The sequence below is a fragment of the Limanda limanda genome, chromosome 11, assembly GCF_963576545.1.
Source record: "Limanda limanda chromosome 11, fLimLim1.1, whole genome shotgun sequence".
NCBI lineage: Eukaryota > Metazoa > Chordata > Actinopteri > Pleuronectiformes > Pleuronectidae > Limanda > Limanda limanda.
In genome coordinates, this window is record NC_083646.1 from 16,689,237 (window position 1) to 16,708,501 (window position 19,265).

At 41.3% G+C, this 19,265-nt stretch overlaps 1 protein-coding gene across 1 annotated transcript; it reads right to left on the reverse strand.

Moving 5' to 3' along the window:
- Positions 1-142: 142 nt before the first annotated feature.
- On the reverse strand, positions 143-19,034 carry LOC133013611 (carboxypeptidase Q-like). The gene is made up of 11 exons (XM_061080601.1): positions 18,912-19,034; positions 18,506-18,651; positions 17,697-17,912; positions 17,460-17,576; positions 17,163-17,370; positions 16,185-16,392; positions 9,993-10,104; positions 8,805-8,896; positions 8,096-8,191; positions 7,623-7,728; positions 143-864 (listed from the first exon to the last, which is right to left on the reverse strand). The coding sequence occupies exons 2-11, from the start codon at positions 18,642-18,644 to the stop codon at positions 704-706; spliced, it is 1,455 nt and encodes a 484-aa protein (XP_060936584.1). The 5' UTR covers positions 18,645-18,651; positions 18,912-19,034; the 3' UTR covers positions 143-703.
- Between the last annotated feature and the right edge of the window lie 231 nt (positions 19,035-19,265).

Sequence of the window (19,265 nt, forward strand, 5' to 3'; positions counted from 1 at the left end):
ACTTTGTGCCCTTCTCCTTTATCCTCATCTTCCTCTTTCTTCACTCACAGAAACCACAGGATCAGCTAAACTCAAAGCATGACAGGATAAGAGCAGACGCATGAAACTGCGTCACACAATGATTAACACTTTATTCACGATACCCAAAGACTGCAATGATTTATTGGTATAAGATTTCACAGAATATGACGTAAAAATTGACATGAGGTGAAAATAAAATGTGCCAAGACTCAATTAAGCCCGACAGACGCAGGAAGTGTAAGACGTCAGCATTTACCTTACCCATTTTCTAAGGATAAAGTTTCACAGTTCTGATTTCTAAACTTTAAAAACGCAGATTTACTTTATTTCCACTTATTCTCACCACATGTTTTGCAGAGAATCACTAAAATTATTTATTAGCATGATCTAATTGATATTCTTCATTTTTCTTTAATAATTAAAACTTCCCGATGCTCTTTCTTGTATCTTGTTTTCAACTCAGATCCATGATTCCCCCGCTGAGCTGCAAAAACACATTACATTTTTTTGGGGGGTCATTTCGAATGTATGAATTTTCATTTTGTAGTAAAATATGCCTGCACTTCAAAGTGGATCAGCTGTGTCACATTCACAACACCCCAGCAGCTTCACTCTCAATGTGGTTTGCCATCAGAGTGATCAGCCTGTCCACTGCAGGCTTCGAGCCCTTTGTGCTAACTGGCTACTTCTGCAGCATATCCTGCAGGTCTGCCACTACAAAGGCAACAGTGGCCCACAATGCAGAGCAGAGGCTCATGTCTTTAGGGTCCTGGACGGTCATGGTATCCCCCTCGCTGTGGTGGAACCAGAAGTACCGGCTGTCCTCCACATGGAGGCTAGCACCTGCAGGAGAGATGGAGAGATGGATGAAATAAAACATTTTTACACTCAACGTCACATTTGTAAGAGCCATCAACTGCCAGCAACAAATGTGTCCTTCTATCCCAGATAAACAAACCCTACAGCAGGTGGCTCCTTCCCATCCCAGGGTTCAATGTGCTTCAGTGACAAACTGGTCAGGCACTTTATTTGTAAGTCACACCGCAACCCAGACTGACGACCAAAGAGAAGAACAGTCAGCACACAGCTGTCCATCAAAACCCAACAAAATAGCTTCCAGAGTTCAGGTGTGTTCCCCTACAGGTTGATTTCACTTGGTTTAACATCAAATTTTCTCATTAATTTCAATACAGTCGCTATAACTGACAGAATCTCTGATTTATTTGTCTGTGAAGGTACCCAGACAAAAGTGCCCAGCAAAGCCTTTGGTGTTTGCACCATCACATTCCCATGGACAGTCCCATATTGTTCCTTCCACAAGGTCTAAATGTTTTATGTTCAGCAGAAGACAAACATCCTTAATTCTACTCAGGAATCTGAATTTGACTTTTTATTGTTTTTAACAAATGTTGAATATGAATTTGAATGTTAGTCTGCTGTCAAACCTAAGTAATCGAATGAGTATAATACCATCTGAGCCCTGCTACTAAATTATATACAAATTATATTCCTGTAAGAAGTTATCTGGTGATTTTAGGCTTTTTGTCTTTCTTCACCAATCACAATCGTTTTGGGCAGGGCTAAAGCGAGGCGAAACCGGATGCAGTCCTGGTTCTCCGGCAAAATAGGCTCGGGGGGAAACCTGTTTCTATGGGAAAATTAAAACTGCAGGCTATCTCTATGCTTTGTACGGCTCCAGTGGGGATTTATTACAAATGCTTATGTGACCGTACAATTCAAGTATCCACCTCTCAGACTCCACACCCACAGATTTACAGCGATCTCCTGGGCCATGCCGAAGCGAGCCAAACACGCCAAATGCTCGGTTATAGACTGCTCAGAGGAGCACTCGTCTTTACACCGACCCCCGGCCTCGGAGGAAACAAGAGCCGAGTGGATACGGTTCATCTATCGAGGCTACGCGCCGCGGATCCACCCCTCCAAGAATCTGCTGGTGTGTTCCAACCACTTTGCGGCAGACAGCTTCTCCAACCTGGGACAGTACAACGCGGGACTGGCCGGGAAGCTGTTCCTCCAGGAGGGAGCGGTGCCGACTGTCCGCGGCAAAGCTCCATACGAGGGGGGTGTAAAGATCCCGCAGGTGAATATCACGTTTTAAAGCGTGTAGCATAACATAACATGCAGTATCTCCTCCTGAGCGCTGCGGTAAACAAATGCCACTCTGTGGGATCCAGGGTTTGTTTCGTCACCAACCCGAGGAACCAGTCATTCGAAAGTAGGGGTGTGGCTCAGTGAGTCAGAGGGGAGGAAACGCTGGTTCAGCTAAGCTAGAAGCTAGAAGCTAAAAGGAGGAGATCACTACCTGGCCTCTGTGTTGTTGTTGTTGTTTTTTGCTCCGTATCCGGAAACAATGACTGACTCATGTTTTGTTTTCCGGTGCAACAGCACAAAGTCGGACTCTGTGAGTCTTCATTTTTTACCGAAACAGCCAGAATTACGGGAAAAGTGGATCCAGTTCATTTGGAGACATAGTGACCTCCCCGCCAAAATATCGGAGAAAACGCGCGTGTGCAGTCTTCATTTTTCAGACAACTGCTTTGAAAATTTGACGCAAATGAATATGGGCTTTGCCAAAAAACTCCTACTGAAAGCAAATGCTGTTCCAACATTGTATCCTGGGGACAGAGCGGGTAGGAGCGGGCTTGTAGGTGAAGTGGTAAGTTCACTGTGTGGGTGTGGCAGGTGCATTGGCAGCTGCTGAATTTATCAATGTTTGAAACACTTAATGGTACATATTGTCCAGATGTACGGGAACAGTGTTTGATTCAGTGGCTGCTGTGACTGGGCAGAGACAGCTGCCACAAACAGTCTCATCTGCATTGGCAGGTTGGCAACAATGTAGCTGGTCTTTGCAGTGGCAGGTAAAAGCCACAGCTAGCTAGCGTATTGTCTCTCTTCCAACTGCCATCTCTTTTTTTTCATTGATGGTTATTGAGAAGTGAAAAGGATTTCAACAAAAAGAAATGTTTCAGAAACAACTTAGTAACTTAAAGGTAGGGTTGCCTTTTAAAAGGAACATTTATTTTCTGCATTCCACAGTCACTGAAATGACATTTGTATTTTTATTTATCTCTGATGATGATATTGTGAACTGTAAGTTCAATAGGGCTTGTTAGTTTTGGTATTGTACTGCTGGGACACATTGCTGGAGCCAGAGTGGCAGCTGAAAGCGCACAGCTTTATAAAAGGCTTTCCTTAAACTATCCCAGCCGTAGTCTCGTATTATGCAGAATAAACTTTCTCATAGTTCTTTAACACATGCATCTGTCCTCAACGTGTCTGCAGACCCCCCAAAAAAATGACCAAATCCCATCCATCTTTCAGGAAAGGTTTGATCAATCGATCCAGTCGCATGTCTTTCCCATAGACTGTATATGGGTCTTTCCCCATTTGACATCCTAAGGGGCTCCAGGTTGTGTGGCACTCCCTCTAGTGGTTTGTTCCGCCCAATGAGTCCCAGTGAATCGACCTCACGGCGGCCATCTTTAATGTCCTCACTGAAGCCTGCTCCTGTAAACACAGATGTCGAAGGTACGAGGAAAGCACGCCTGCTGCTCCGTGGTGGGCTGCGCAGAGGAACACAGAAGTCTCCATCTTCTCCCCACGTCTGAGGAGTTAAAGACCCAGTGGATTCACTTTATTTTCGATGGCGATGTGCCCATGGCCACAGTCAAAGTGCTGTACGTGTGTGCGAACCACTTCACTTCAGACTGCTTCCTCAACGAGGGCCAGTACAACAAAGGCTTTGCTTCTAAACTGAAGCTGAGAACCGGATCCGTGCCCACGGTGCGGGACACAGAGGTAGAACTGGGAGTTTGTTGCCACGTTGGGGTTGTGTTAGTGTGTGTTGTGCTGGTTAGCCTGGCGTTAGCATCGCAGCTAACGTGGTCAGTATGGAATTCAGTGTGTAGCCAAGTTTCTCACTGAAGTTGGAGTGAACGGCTTGAAAGTCGAGCTGAGCGGGTTGAATTCAGACCGAATGAGTTGTGAAGCTTTCACTGCCTGTGTGCGGGGTTGTTTATAGTTGTGTAGAACATAATCATGGGAAATATGGTTTTAGCTGTCGGAGTCTCCACCGATGCGCTACCTTCACGCAACCTGGGAAAATCCCAAACTTCCGCCACAGCTCTCCGAACTCCACCAACCAGCAGCAAGCTTACTGACCGCCTTACATGCATACTCCTGATTGGCCGAGGGACGGTCGCTTTGTACAGTCTTGCTAATGACTAATCGTTTCAACACTACTTCTCAATGTGTGTCCACAACTGAACAGTGTTGCTGCGGAGTCTAGATCCATACGCGTCGTCCGTTGAGTAGCTTCATGCGTCAAAAGGGTGGTAAAGTGATGATGATAATAAGGCTACATGGCCTGTGAGTGATATTTCACATGAACATCTTCATATAAAATTCTGTTATAATTTAAATTAGAGATAACATATTGGTTAGATCACTTAATTAAAAGGTGACATATCTTAAGGGAGATATGATCAGTCACACTCGCTCCCAAAAATGTCAACCTTTGTTAGCCGTGTCTCCTTTTAATGAGGATCTAAGATGCGTGAAATCTCTGTTCTATACATTTCTCATGTGATCGAATCAGCATGAAAAGTCTAAGCCATGTGACAGAGCGGCCCAAATGTGTGATGATATCACATGGAACGACCCATCTAACCCGTAAAAATATACTGTATCAGGTCACTAACGGGGTTTGCAGATCAGATCTGGACCCAGACAGTATCATATCTGGACCTATAAACAATTAATTATTGAAAACTGTTTAAAGAGTCTTTAAAAGTCTTTCTGTATTTTAACCAGAGCAATAGTTTCTAAAGGAGATGCAATTTTAAAGACACTTTCTCTTGTGTGATTTTACTTGACATGAGAGAAAAAGAGCATTTATTTTTGTATATGTTCTTATTTATCATCCCTGTGGGTAGATGTTAAAATTGTAAATAAATACAGTTAAATATTATTATTTTTTTAATAAAATATTTTTTAAGTACTGGTTTTGATGAAGTCTTGCTCTTCCTTGTGTTGTTGTGTTAAGGTCACTGGTACACAAACTGTGAGACACGCAGCATCGCAGACTGATCCCATGGCGAGAAGACCAGAGATACATCTCTTAACCAATGCACAAAAGCGCTTCCGAAGTACAGGTTTGTTGTCCTTCAAGTTATCAAACTGCATATATGAACGGAATGTAGTATTTTTTACTTTCACTAAAAATAAACATAACGTTGGCTCATTCATTTTTCAATGTCGATTGAACTGACCGTCTGATTTCTTTGTCTGAAGGTACCCAGACAAAAGTGCCCAGCAAAGACTGTGGTGTTTGCACCATCACATTTCCCATGGACAGTCCCATATTGTTCCTTCAACCAACAAAAGTAAGGAAACAGCCAAAGAGACCTCGACTCCTCCTTAATGATGAAGACGAAGGCCCCTCCGCATGCAGCTGATCCATGGTGGTTCATGAACCAAAGGATTCAACATGACTCTGAGGACTCTGCCGATGTCATGGACTAGCAGTTGTGTGTTTTTCAACCTTTCAATAAATCTCTCCATGGAGGAGAGTTGGTGAATGGAACAATTAAGAAGACACACAAAGGAATTATGGTGTACAACACTATTATACAGACATCCCACCCTATAATAAAGGTGCAACACTCCCACTTTGAACAATTTGTATAACAAGTGACTGGTGCACTTACAAGGTGCCTGCACACCAAAATGTTTTTAGTTGTAATGTGATTTCGATCGTAACAGGAACTGTCTTAATATTCCTGTATTCCTGAAAATATGCACACAAAAAAACTGTTGACCATTAAAACTGTTTTATAATCTGTAAAGCTGCTTTCAGGGATGCACTGAACTCCTGAGGATGTACGCAAATGCCTTAGGGACGGCCTCCAGAGTTTCTGCTGACTTTTTTCTACAGTGTAAAGTCCGCAGAAACTCTGGAGGAGCCGATGTGAGAACGCAGGAGGAGAACCTCTGCAGGATTCACTGCCAGCGATTGAGGGGGTTGATGGTGCTTCTAAAATCTATAGATGAAAAATCAGTTTGAAACCAGAACATATCAAGTTCAATAAATCAGGTAAATGCATAGTATGCAGGGAAGAGGTACACAATATAATTCTTGGTAGACATTTACATTATCTGGATCTTAAAAAGTGATGTTATTCAATGTTTGTTGAAATGCGCTGTAGTACTACAACATAGAAAATATGTATAAACATACAAACACAATATAAAAAATTCGAACTCTTTTTAATTATGTATATTTGAAAAATAATCATTAGGCCATGTTCACCTGATTCAGCAACAGACACTAGTAAAGACGCCTGGCCTCCGCTGTGCAGACCGAGAGGAAGGCCCTTAACAAGACAGTTTCAGGTTCAATGTGACCTGTCACTGTTTTGAGGGTTAAACTGCCTTTTTCTTGGAAATCTTATGTTGATGAGTTAGTGACTGACACGTTTAGATAGAGAACACTGAATGGATGGATTAGTAATGCTTAAAATGATATTATGCTCTGAACAGTGCCATGGAAGAAGACAACTGTGAGTAATGGAAACAGACAATCTGCTCCAGAATGTACCACTTATCAAATGCTTTTGATCAAGGCACCAAACTTGCAGCAGCTCCACTAGAATTCTCAAACGTTAGATAGTGGAAGACCACCTCAGTCTCCACACAGCACAACATATGTCTCCCTGTCAAAGGTTTATAGGAACATTTGTTTCCAGGCTGTGACCTGAAATGTTTCACAAATATGTTTTTGTCTTGCTTTCAGTTCCCCTTTTAAATGTTGATCAGCACTGTATATCGGAGTTAAATGTAATTTCACTTCTACAGAAACTAGACAGAGGCGGAAAGGAAGTCTGAACCACTAAGATTCTACCAAAGCCACAACGACACAGACACTCAGTATTTATAATATTTTTGGGGGATCAATCTCTTTCCACTATCTGCATTTCATGTGTGCAAAACAATATCAACATGTAACCATATGACTATAGCATCTTGTAGTATCTTGCCCTTTGTGCTTATCTAAGATTTTAAACAAGATGCAGTGGATCTGTGTTTTAAAAAGCGGTTGGCGATGGTTTGGCTCTGTATGAAAGCTGGAGGAGTAAAGTGTCATTAGCCTCTATAAAGCTCTATAATCTCTGTTAGATTTGTGTTTTAAGGGTTGAAGCATCCAACCAGCAATATACAGAAAGACTTTCTTTGCCCTTTTAAAGTAACAAATGCAAAGCCATTTTGAAATACTCTGGTTTAGATTTTATGTGAAGTGATACTACACTTGGTAACATAAAGAGTGCAATCAGGCTTTGACGTTTGACTTCCAATCCTATTTGTACCTTCAATTCAGATAAAGAGATGTCACTTAAAGAGAAAATCGGCCACAACTTCCCTTTACTGTATCACAGTATAGTGAGTTTATGGTTCACCTATGAGGATGTGGAACTGTACATGCAGCACTTTCCAAAGAAAAGGGATCTGATAAATTCCAGATATATTTTCCTATTTCTCTGGTATGTGCTGATAGTGTCAGACAGACCGAATGAACTGACCTGGTACTCCAGCCTCTATCCATGGGGAAATGTCTGTCCCTTCTCCGCCTGTCTCCAGTTTGGTCGTATTAATGGGAGCCAACAGTTTGACCACTTCTTCCATCACCTGTTGATGAAGATGCAGCAAAAACGTCTCTTAGCTTTTCAAACATACTTTTAGATGATTCCCCTGAACACCAGCATAGTCAGTGCGTGTTTTATGTCTGTATGGAGCTGATGGGTCAAGGTCAACAACAGGTCCAAAATACACATAATGATCAGAAAAAATTTAAGTAAGTATAAGTTACATCATAAAGAAGTCTGAAAATAGTGTTGTACTTAGACCTAAGGCTTAAATAGATCAATAAACAATTCCTGATCAGATGGTGTCATGATGTCACGTCGCGTACAAATGGAACCAAGACAATTAGAAATACGATTTACAACTATCTGTATGACGACTAATAATTGTGCGACAGTGTTCTTGTTTTCACCTTTCGTGCTGCGTCACTCCCAGTAAACTGCAGAGCCAGCGGTGTGAATGTCCCCAAGTCGGACTCCATGACGAGGTCAAAGTTGGACAGGTTGACCTGGACGGGAAGAGGAAGTGGAGAGTGAGCAGGCAGAAGAAGTGAGAAAAGTTCATGGACACACAAAAAACATCAGCCTCAGGTGTGTTTGAATAAAGGAAATGAAATACGGACGTCAGAAAATCGAAAAAGAAAACAGCTGGATCGTGTTTTTATGAGGTCTTGGGAGGTAAAGTTGAATATTATGAACTTAACTGCTTTCAAACAAAGGCACTTAACCAACCTCCAGGCGTTGCTCATACAGCTGTATTACCTGAATGAGGTTAATCAAATTCTAATCATACATAAAAAAAATTTAAAAACAGGCCACTGGGGAATTACGGTACATTAGTGAAAATGGTAGGAAAAAATGCAGTAAATCTCTGTTGTGCAGAGTGCGAAGGCCTGTTAGGAAACCAAATCTCAGAAGAAGGAAACTGTTAGATTGTAGACTGCTATTTAGATCCTTTGCACATGGGAAAACCTGGTAGCTGGCCAAGACCTCTGCAGTTCACTGGAAGTAGCTTACTCCTACACGGCTGCAGTCTTGACTTTCACAAGGTGGTGCGACCATTATTATTTCTTCCAAGCAAGAACCACAATTGTTTTAATAGACAGTAGAGGTAGACAGAACCTTGTGTAGATCAAAGTACTGCCGAGCTCCAACTCCTCCCTGCTCTTCACCCGTCCACAGCACCGTTCGCAGAGTTCTCCTCGGACGCAGACCTAGACACAGAGGAAGAGACAAATGAACACACAGCGATGTACCAAATATATTCAGACAAGGGGATATAACTGTAATCCTCTATATAAAACTTTTCCTCAATGGACTTCATGTTCTTGTCCCGTTCAGAATACTGCAACCATATATCAGAGTCTGTTTCCTAAGTCTCTGTGTTGTTATTGTTCCTCTACAGTTGGAGGAAATCCACCAGTTGGAGGAAATCACAGTTCACAGTCTGAGGAGTTTTTTGTTGTTTTGTTCCTAACTTTAGACCTGAATACTCTGCACCTCATGGTTTTCACAATTCTTTGTCCCCTGTTCATGTATTTTTTACTGTATTTTATTATGTTTTGCTTATATATATATAATGTTCTACTATCCGAGGGGGTTGTCATTTTTTGGCCAAATCATTTGCTTATAAAGAAAACCATTGATCTTAGTGGGACATAAAAGGTTACAGAATAGATAATATCACTCCCCTGCAGTTGTATGCCTCGGCGAATTAGTGTAGTTTCAATCTACATATATTTCTTTACAGACTCCTATGAGGTCACCCTGACCTTTGACTCCTAAAATCTAATCTGTTGAGCTTTGAGTCAAAGTGACAACTGGTCTAGTCTGAAGAAATTCCCTAAAGACCGACTTGACTTTCATGTTCAAGAGACTAAAACCCTGTTTTGTGAGTTTTGACCTTTGACCGTCAACCACACAAGTCTAATCAGTTAATCCATGAATCCAATTCAGCATTTTTGTGGAATTTGAAAGGATTCTCTCAAGACATTTCTGAGATATCGTGTTTACAAGACCAATAATGTGTTTTGTAAGGACACGGGGAACTTTACCTTTGACAACCAAATTCATATCAGTTCATCTGTCAGTCAGCATGAGCATTTTTAGCAATTTGAAGAAATTCCCTGAAGGTGTTCTCGAGATATCATGTTCACAAGAGTGGGACATTCTGGCCTTCGCTGTCGTGGAGGCATAATAAAGTCAAATCAGTTATGTGACTGTGATTATTTGAAAGCTGGTGAAATTTTGTTGCTGTCGATATACTGTATTTGCTTTGACTCTACAGTGTCTGTCTCTACTGTACATCACCTAAGTCCTTGATGAGTGACAAGGCCTCCCAGGAAATCATGGCTCCACCTCCGTCATCCATAGCACCCTGGCCCACGTCCCAACTGTCCAAGTGACCGCTCAGTAAAACAACCTGGCACATTGAACAAATACAAGACATGTAAACAAAGAGGTGATCATTTGAGAGAGAGCAGTGGGACACTTTTTACAGGTGTGAACTCTGGCAATTTGCCATTTTGTCTAGTCTAACTCAGACAAGTCGGAGAGAACAGGAAGAGATAACGCTGTGTGACCCATATCCTGTCTGCATTTTATTCTAACAAACACACACACACTTGAAATATAATTCAGTTCTGATGATAAAAATATGTTTTTGGGGTTTCAGCAAGAACAGACAGACTCATAAACACAGGAAGCAAAGACAAAACAACACAGTTCGGAGTAAATCCCCAATTCCAGGAATTTTAAGGATGAGAATCCCGTCAGTGGGGGGATCCTGACCTGATGTTTCAGGTTACAGAGCATTTTCTGACCTCCGTCCTCTGTCTGGACTGTGACCCTTTCCATTCAAAAGAAAGCCTTTCCCCCGATACACATAAGGCCTGCAGGTCTATGTTTCATAATAGAGAACTGTCCGAAACATGTTTTCTGCTTAGACCTGAAAGTGCCACGAGAGTAGCTCGGCTCTCTTGATATTTGTGTAATGCTCAGGTCACACACTGCTGGCAAAACAAGATTTTCTTAAGCATTTAAGACTGACACACGCATGCTTCTGTGTCCTTGAATCAACCGATTTGTTTTGTAATACCAGACCTTCCTCTTAATCCAACATGAGCGTTTTCCATCAACGATTAGTCAGAGGCTAGGGCATGCATCATTGTTCTCTACAGTGTAGTCATTGAGTTTGGAATTTGCTAGTAATCATACTAATCTTGCAATAAATTACGCAACCGGCAGACACGGTTTCCTTTTTTTATAGGAAAAGAAAAGTCCTTCTGCTCATATTGAGTTTATATTAATAAACGTTGCCTCTCTTAACCAATCATTCATCATCATATAGTACAAATTATGTCATGGTGACGTTATTATGAAAAGGCACGATTACAATATAATTCGTTGAAGTACAAACAAAGTAATACTACTAACAAAGTACCCAAAACACGTCTTAGTCGTGGTTCAGTGCAGTTTAGATGGGGATAACCAAAATCACTATTTCCAACAAATACAGATTTGTTTACATTTATCGTCAGTTTTCGTCACAATCAGGAACAAAATGATTTATGGTGAATATTAAAACGTATTAATATATTTAGTTTTATTTCTGATTAAATATCAGAACTCGCCATTTTCATTGTGTTGATTGATCTTGTTGCCTCCCCTGGTGAAGGGGATTTACAGGAACGGACAGATAGCAGAAGAGGAAGGCACGGCCATACAGGCTTATAGCCACAGTCTACATCCGGTGAGTCAGACTTGACACGATCATGCACAGACAGCCCACACATCAGAACATTTTAGATCTGAAGAGTCAGATAGAAAACGTAGAAGCTGAGTGAGCGGAAAGAATCCCAGCAACTTATCATTCTCAGACGACTCTGACAAGTCCGAAGAAGCTATGGAAATGACTCACCATTCTTCAAGTGAACATGTACACACACACACATGCAAACACACACAGCGACCACATTTACAGCTACTGCCAGCTGGGGAATAAGTAGCTGAGCCAGAAATTATGACAACCACACCATGTGTTTCATTTCCCATTTCTATAATAAGGGACCAAGCTTTCGTGCCCAGATGCAAATAGTAACAACTGACATCAGTGACGCTCCTCTAATCCAAGTCTGTTTTTTCAGTTATATCTTCTTTCACAGATGGAGGCCGCACATTATAAAGACGTTCACATAGATTACATAAACTGAGCTCTGTAAAAAAATCGGACATACTGTTATTACTGTAACACCAAGCAGACCCTGTCTGTGCTCTCTGTTGGCGATCAAAGGGAGAAATCTTGTGTTTGGACATCTTGGACTTTTGAAGTTTTGCAATTGTTGGATCAACAGGCCTAATATTTACAGGCTGGATTACACACATACAGTTCATGCAGTCACATTCCCGGAAAAGGTCCCAGAGCAAACACCATCTACCTTCATCTGCCAACACAACCTATCCTGCCAGGTATCACATGGCGTCCAGTCTCTGTCCCAGTATTAGGGCCACTTAATGGAAAAAAATTCAAATCAAGAATAAAGTTGTCATATTAGGATAATTAAGTGGCAGTATTACTATAAAAAAGTCACAAATCTTCAAGAATAAAGTAGTATTTTTAGGCTGCCATGGAGCATCAGTATTAGCACGGTGTTCCTAATGAAGTGCTCGTATACAGTATACAACAGAATTCGCACATTGGAAACTTGAAAGTGATGCATAGAAATTGAAAATGTTTTTTCGGTTTGTTTAACCAGTCAAACCAGAATCGTCTCCTCCATTGTGCTGCAGTTCTGTTCCCCACAGACTAATGGGGCCGTCCCTGAGAATGATTGAATGCAAATCCTGCTTCTCTTCCACTTTAATTCAGACAGACATGACAACTTTGAGGCGGCAACATGGAAGCTCTGGACAACTTTCTTCTTAGGAAGCCAAATTGAATCTGCTCCTCTAGTCCCTCTGGCGTAACCCCATCTTTAACAAGCTCTTTAACTGGTAAGAGAGCTGCACCAGCCTCACACCCTGGCTATCAGAGAGCCAGAAACATCCCTGAACTAATTTGCATTGTTATAACTTGTTTTCAGCTTCCAATGTGTCATGGAACAGGAAGAAGAAGAGCAGCAGGGAAATTAAATGCAAATGTTAACAAGTTGTCCTTTTAAAAGCCTGATTAAAATCTGTATTCTTAATTTAGTATATGTGAATGTGATTATTCAATTCTCTGTATAACCTGTATCTTCACTTATTTTCCAATTTAATTATTTATTTTATGAATACATTGATGTACGCTCCTGATCAAAATCTTAAGACCAGTTAAAAAATTGCATGAATTTGCATTTTGCACTTTTGGATCTTAGGAAGGTTCTAAGTAGAGCTTCAAAATGCAAAAAGAAGAAAAGGGAACAAGAGACCAAAAGTTGTGAGCAGGCAATTTATTGAAAACAACAATTTAACTCAAATAGGCTGTTCATCAGCTGATCAAAAGTTTAAGACCACAGCCTTTAAAAGCCAAAATCTGTGCAAAAATTTGGATTCCATGTCATTTCCTGTCAAGTAATCACACTGTGAAGATCTCTTGATGGCAAAGGCAAAAAAGCTCATTGTCTTTGAACGTGGTAGGATTGTTGAACTGCATAAACAAGGCCTCTCACAACGTGCCATCGCTGCTGAGGTTGGACGCAGTAAGACAGTCATTTTGCATTTCTTAAAAGATCCTCAGGGTTATGGAACAAAAAAATCAAGTGGTAGACCCAAAAAAATCTCACCGGCGCTGAGCCGGAGGATCCGAATGGCTGTCCGTCAAGACACGGGACGATCCTCGTCCCAAAGTAAGGCCATTACTGGTGTTGACTGCAGCCCAATAACCATCAGACGGCATCTGCGAAGGAAGGGCTTCAAAAACAAGAAACGTCTTCAAAGGCCACGTCTCCTTCAACGCCACAAAATTGCCCGTTTAGACTTTGCAAGGGAGCACCAAACATGGGACATTCAAAGGTGGAAGAAAGTTTTATTCTCTGACGAGAAAAAATGTAACCTTGATGGTCCTGATGGCTTCCAACGTTACTGGCATGACAAGGAGATGCCACCTGAGATGTTTTCTACGCGGCACAGTGGAGGGGGCGCCATCATGATCTGGGGTGCTTTTTCCTTCAATGGAACAATGGAGCTCCAGGTTGTGCAGGGGCGTCAAACAGCAGCTGGCTATGTGGAGATGTTGCAGTGGGCATCCCTCATGACTGAGGGCCCTCGTCTGTGTGGTAACGACTGGGTTTTTCAGCAGGACAACGCTCCAATTCACATTGCCCGTCTGACCAAGACTTTTTTCCAGGAGAATAACATCACTCTTTTGGACCATCCTGCGTGTTCCCCTGATCTTAATCCAATTGAGAACATTTGGGGATGGATGGCAAGGGAAGTTTACAAAAATGGACTTCAGTTCCAGACAGTGGATGCCCTTCGTGAAGCCATCTTCACCACTTGGCGCAACATTCGCACTAGCCTTTTGGAAACACTTGCATCAAGCATGCCAAAACGAATTTTTGAAGTGATCAACAATAATGGTGGAACTACTCATTACTGAGTCAGTTTTTGACACTTTAATTTCTGTTTTAGGAGTTTTTTTTTTTTTTTTTTTTGAGCTGTGGTCTTAAACTTTTGATCAGCTGATGAACAGCCTACTTCAGTTAAATTGTTGTTTTCAATAAATTGCCTGCTCACAACTTTTGGGCTTTTGTTCCCATTTTTTCTTTTTGCATTTTGAAACTCTACTTAGAACCTTCCTAAGATTCAACAGTGCAAAATGCAAATTCATGCAATTTTTTAACTGGTCTTAAAATTTTGATCAGGAGTGTATTTCTCAATGATGCATATGTTCAGTGTTTAATGTTAAATTAGTAAAGCTGTTTAAATTGAGATTTGATGGATTCATATTGTATTTGTAAGTTATTTTTGTAATTCCTCTTTTCTGTTGACCATTAAAATATGAAATAATCATTACTGTGCAATTATGGTCTATGCAGGTGTCTGAAATAACTCATCCATTCACTCCTTACTAATCACTGTAAAGACAATTCTGACTAAAGGAATATATAATAAACTTATCTGCAAAATGTAAAGAAGAAAGCCTAGGGTCATCTTCTGTGCACAGGTAAATCGTAACAATACTGTTACACGATTAAAACGTCCTACATAACAATGTCAGTCAGTTTATGTTTTACAGAGCAAATTTCAACACATTAATACATTTAAAACACTTCAACTTCCAGTTCTTTTCAAACAAGGCTTTCCTGTTTGTCGTGTGCTTACCATCAATAATTAATTTGTAAACACATTTATCAATACATATTTCTGGCTTTTTTGCTGTGACTGGTCCACGACTACAACCAGCGGTGTTCCTAATATTAAAGGGTTTCACAGGGTCACTCTCACAACGCTGTGTACCATTGTGCAGCAGGGCCATGTCTGTTGATCAGGTTGTACCTGCTAGATGAGTCAGGATCCAGATATGGGCAAAGCAGCTGCGTGTGACACTTCACTGCAGAGCTGCGAGCTGGGTCGCACATGTTGAGCAGTGATGCAGTGATGAGCTTTTGATTTAGAGCATAATTTGCCTTTTAATTCTAGGACTGAGAAGTCTGCCAGTGAAAAAAGCGCTATAGCTATTTTGGACATAGTCAGTCTGTCTAACCAACAACCTGCCTAGGGTGCAGCACACATTCTTCACAGTGCATGGTAGAATCAGATTCAGTTTGTCCTGGTTGCAGGTCATTGCTCCTGCATGAGTTTACATCCATTCACACCAATTCATGAGTTTACACGGCTGATTAGTTCCATTTTACAAAGCCTGACGATGAAATTTAAACACAAAGACAGGGAATATATTTTACCCAAGAAAAAAAATAAGGGTTAGCATCACATCTTCACTCAATTCGCTCACATTACCATGTGTTCACAACTGACACTGCTCATACCATAAAAGGATGGGTTAATTTCAGAAGGCCTATAATTTTCATTGAGTTGTTTAGACTGGCCAGAAAAAGGAAAAAAATGCAGTGATGTAGGAAAAAAGCAGTAATGTCGGGTTTATAATATAAATAATTGAATACAGTCAGAGTTTAAGGAATCATTAATGCAGGGATACTTTATGGGTATTTAAAAACCTTCTAATTCCTGGATTATTTTTCAAAACATGTTTATACACTGTTGTTTCCATAGAAACGCACTAACTGACTGAAAGTTACATTTCTTCCCTTTTCCAGCTGAGCCAAGCTTTAGAGCACGTACACACACCCACAGGCAGAATAAGGGCAAACTATATATCTGTGGGAAGATCAGGACTCAGCAAAAAGACGTTTTAACCCAAACTAAGGAAAAGAGGAAGAGAAAACTAAGAGAAACAAGAACCATCCGAGTCTTTCTTCCAGGAGTGTAGTTATTTTCTTCGAAGACCCACCCACCAGATTGACCTCAAAACTAAAACACTGTGAGAGTGGGAGTGGGTCCTACCTGCTCAGGGTGCTCCCAGCCTTTAATTTCAGCCACAGTATTGAAGGAGTCGGCATCCGGCAGAGTCTTGGCTCCCATCTTGAGTCTGACCACGGTCTTCTGCCCCCTCTGCGCGAAACGCCACATGAGCTCAGCATCTTCCACAGTGATACAAGCTGCAGGGATTTGCTTCACTCCATCCTGGTAGTCCTGCCAGCCGGTGTGAGGACTAGAGAGGAGAAAGACAAAGAGTGAAATGTTACTGTTGATTAAACACTCAGTATTTGATCCAAAAAAGCTTGGGATAAACGACCAGAGTCTGGGCTTTTTTTATTGTATAGACAGAAGGACAGCCCTGTCATTGGTTGGCCAATTTCATTGGTGAAGATATTCAGATATTTTTATTGTTTGGACAGAAAGCATGACATGGGAAGAGAGAGTAGGGGAAGACATGCAGCCAAGGAACGGTTCAGAACAAACCCAGAGCCTCTGCAGGAGGAGCTAGAAACTGCCGATTAATAAACCAAATATCTATACACCATATTTCTAAGAGTTAAATATGCTGCGCTGTGATATAACTAGCAATGTCTATTAATTAAAAGATCACAGTTAGAATCATATGCTATAATTACATAATTTCAGAAATAATGGAAATTAATTAAGTAAGCAGTGATGAATGGATGGATGGTAAGCACACATTTTACTTAAGTACAAATAATTGACAAACATGTACTCAAGTAAAAGCAAAGTACTACATTAACCAATGAATCAAAGTACTTAAGTCCCATTAAAGTGCAAAGTGTATCACTTCCTTATGCCTTGATTGGATCAGTGGATCAATTCCCCTCTCATTATTGTTTTCTTTTAAAAATATAAAAAACTAAGTGAACATGTAACACAATGGTTTGTGAAAATTTAGTGGTACTAAAGTAAGGTACAGATGCATATAAAAAGGAAACTGAGTTAATGCACTTTGTTATTTGCCACCACTGTAGATACCTGTTAATAGAGAATGGGGTGATCGATCGAATTAGACAGGCCACAGCTCCCACTTTAGCTGCCTCCGAGGCACCGAAAGCTCGGTACGCCACCGTCACCCCATAGCTGACGAACGGCTGGTTGAAGACCACGATCTTTCCGACAGCCTCACTGGCTCTACGCTTCAACTCCTCGAAACACTCAACCACTAACACCTCTGCCTCGATACCTGCAGAGGTAACAGGGAGACCGGCCGGGGAGAGGAGTGAGAGGGGCGTGGATGGCAGATGGTTAAAATGATTGGATACAGGGATTTACCTTCAGGTGGTGTCCCAACACTGCTGCCCAGGCCCAGTATAGCCAGACTCTTGGCCCTTGGCAAGGTCATCTCTGCACTCTCCTCCCCTCTCACCCAGTGTGGGATTTTAACAGGCTCTGGAGATGAAACCACACCAGAGGACACAAAATAAACTTACCACTTACATTCAGCATAGGACGAACGAGGTCCCAGTGTGTGGAGATTCTTCAATACGAGCAAACTACACACGCACTCACCCAGGTGGACGTCCAACCCGTCCTGCGTCATAGCATTGTACATGTATTTGATAGCCATCTCTAGATTGTGTGAGCCGCTGACACGGTTCCCTATAGTGTCAGTGAAGTCGGCCAGGCGTCTGTAAGAGCGGTTCCGGGCAGCACCGTACACAGCCAGGTCAATGATCTGTTTTGCCACATCACCATAACCTGCTACCTCCGCTGCTACACGTGAAGCTGCACAGAAACACACACAGAGAAAGGCAGGTCACATCCCCAACTCCGAAAAAGAAGCTTTGTACAGTATGAATTAGTGGTGGTAGAATTTGAACCGTATTCAGGATGATTCAGTGATAAAAGGCTGGGGGTAGGAATATATTTGTATTTTCCAGTATCAACATAATCTTTAAATGAAAGGACAGTGGTTTGGCATCTTTATTTAACCACTTGATTTCTGTACCACTGCTTTTTATTTATAACATTCAAAGAAAACACCAGAGCCCAACCGATTTATTGATAAGTCGCTATAATCCAACGATATGAGCCTTTCACAGACATTATGATATCTTTCTTTAGGTTTATATATAACAACTAGTCTGTCAGAGCTGAAACATGATGGTTACACAACTGTTCCTGGTCTCTCTCTCTCTCTCTCTCCTCTAGCCTGAAAATGATTCACTTCCTCATATTGATATTGGCATCGGGCACAAAAATCAACATCAGTCGGGCTCCAGAAAACACTGACTACAAACTGATGTGTACTCTGATGATTTTCATGCACAGGCTTTTTTGAAATATCTAAACTGCTGATGTTAGGGAAGCTTCTATACCGTTTCTTGCAGTATGATTGGATGCAGCTCTTGAAGCGTTGTGCAGAGCAAAGTGAGGGTGACAGTCACACAGAGAGGACAGCACGACGAAGAGGAGGAAGTGGAGGAAGAACTGGTTCCCCTCCCGAGTCATCGTCATCTGTGGACTGAGACAAACCAGTGAGTGAGTGTAAATGATCGAGAGAAATCTTGTCATGTCAGCACAAAGCAGGAGAATGTTAATAGCTGCACTTACATGACGACCACATGGTCACTTCTAAATGATCAAGTATCACATCGACAGAGACTGTTTCCTCAGACATGTTTAGGTGTTGGATCATTTGCAGTTTAAACACAAACAGTAACGATACAACTTGATGATTAATTTATTCTAAACGTCCATGAAATAACAAACACAAACACAAACCTTTGAGGCCAACGCCCGTGTCCTTCTTAAAAATCACGTTACAAGATTTAAGAGTGAAATAAGCTACAGGATTTAAAATCGGGAATTCAAACTCTTCCTTCCACGTGACGTCAGTTTGCACAACGAAAGTAAACTTCCCCTCTGTCTGTTTTCACAATAAAACATAGTATTTTTAAGAGTAGAAAGTATCACTATAAAGTAACTCAATATAGAAACAAAAGCAACATCTTATTTTTGTAAATTAATCTATTTAAAAATTCTTAACTGAAATTATAGATAATTATCAATTAGTTGAGTCAGTTTCTGTCTGTGCTTTTTTATTTTGAATGGTTTCCCCCTGTTTAAATGCCCAAC

Coding starts and splice junctions, on each gene's coding strand:
- LOC133013611 (XM_061080601.1), bottom strand. CDS start 18,644: ATGACGATGACTCGGGAGGGGAACCAGTTCTTCCTCCACTTCCTCCTC. Junction 17,913..18,505: donor CAATCATACTGCAAGAAACG/GTATAGAAGCTT, acceptor GTTTCTGTGCAG/CTTCACGTGTAGCAGCGGAG. Junction 7,729..8,095: donor GGAGTGACGCAGCACGAAAG/GTGAAAACAAGA, acceptor CTTCATCAACAG/GTGATGGAAGAAGTGGTCAA.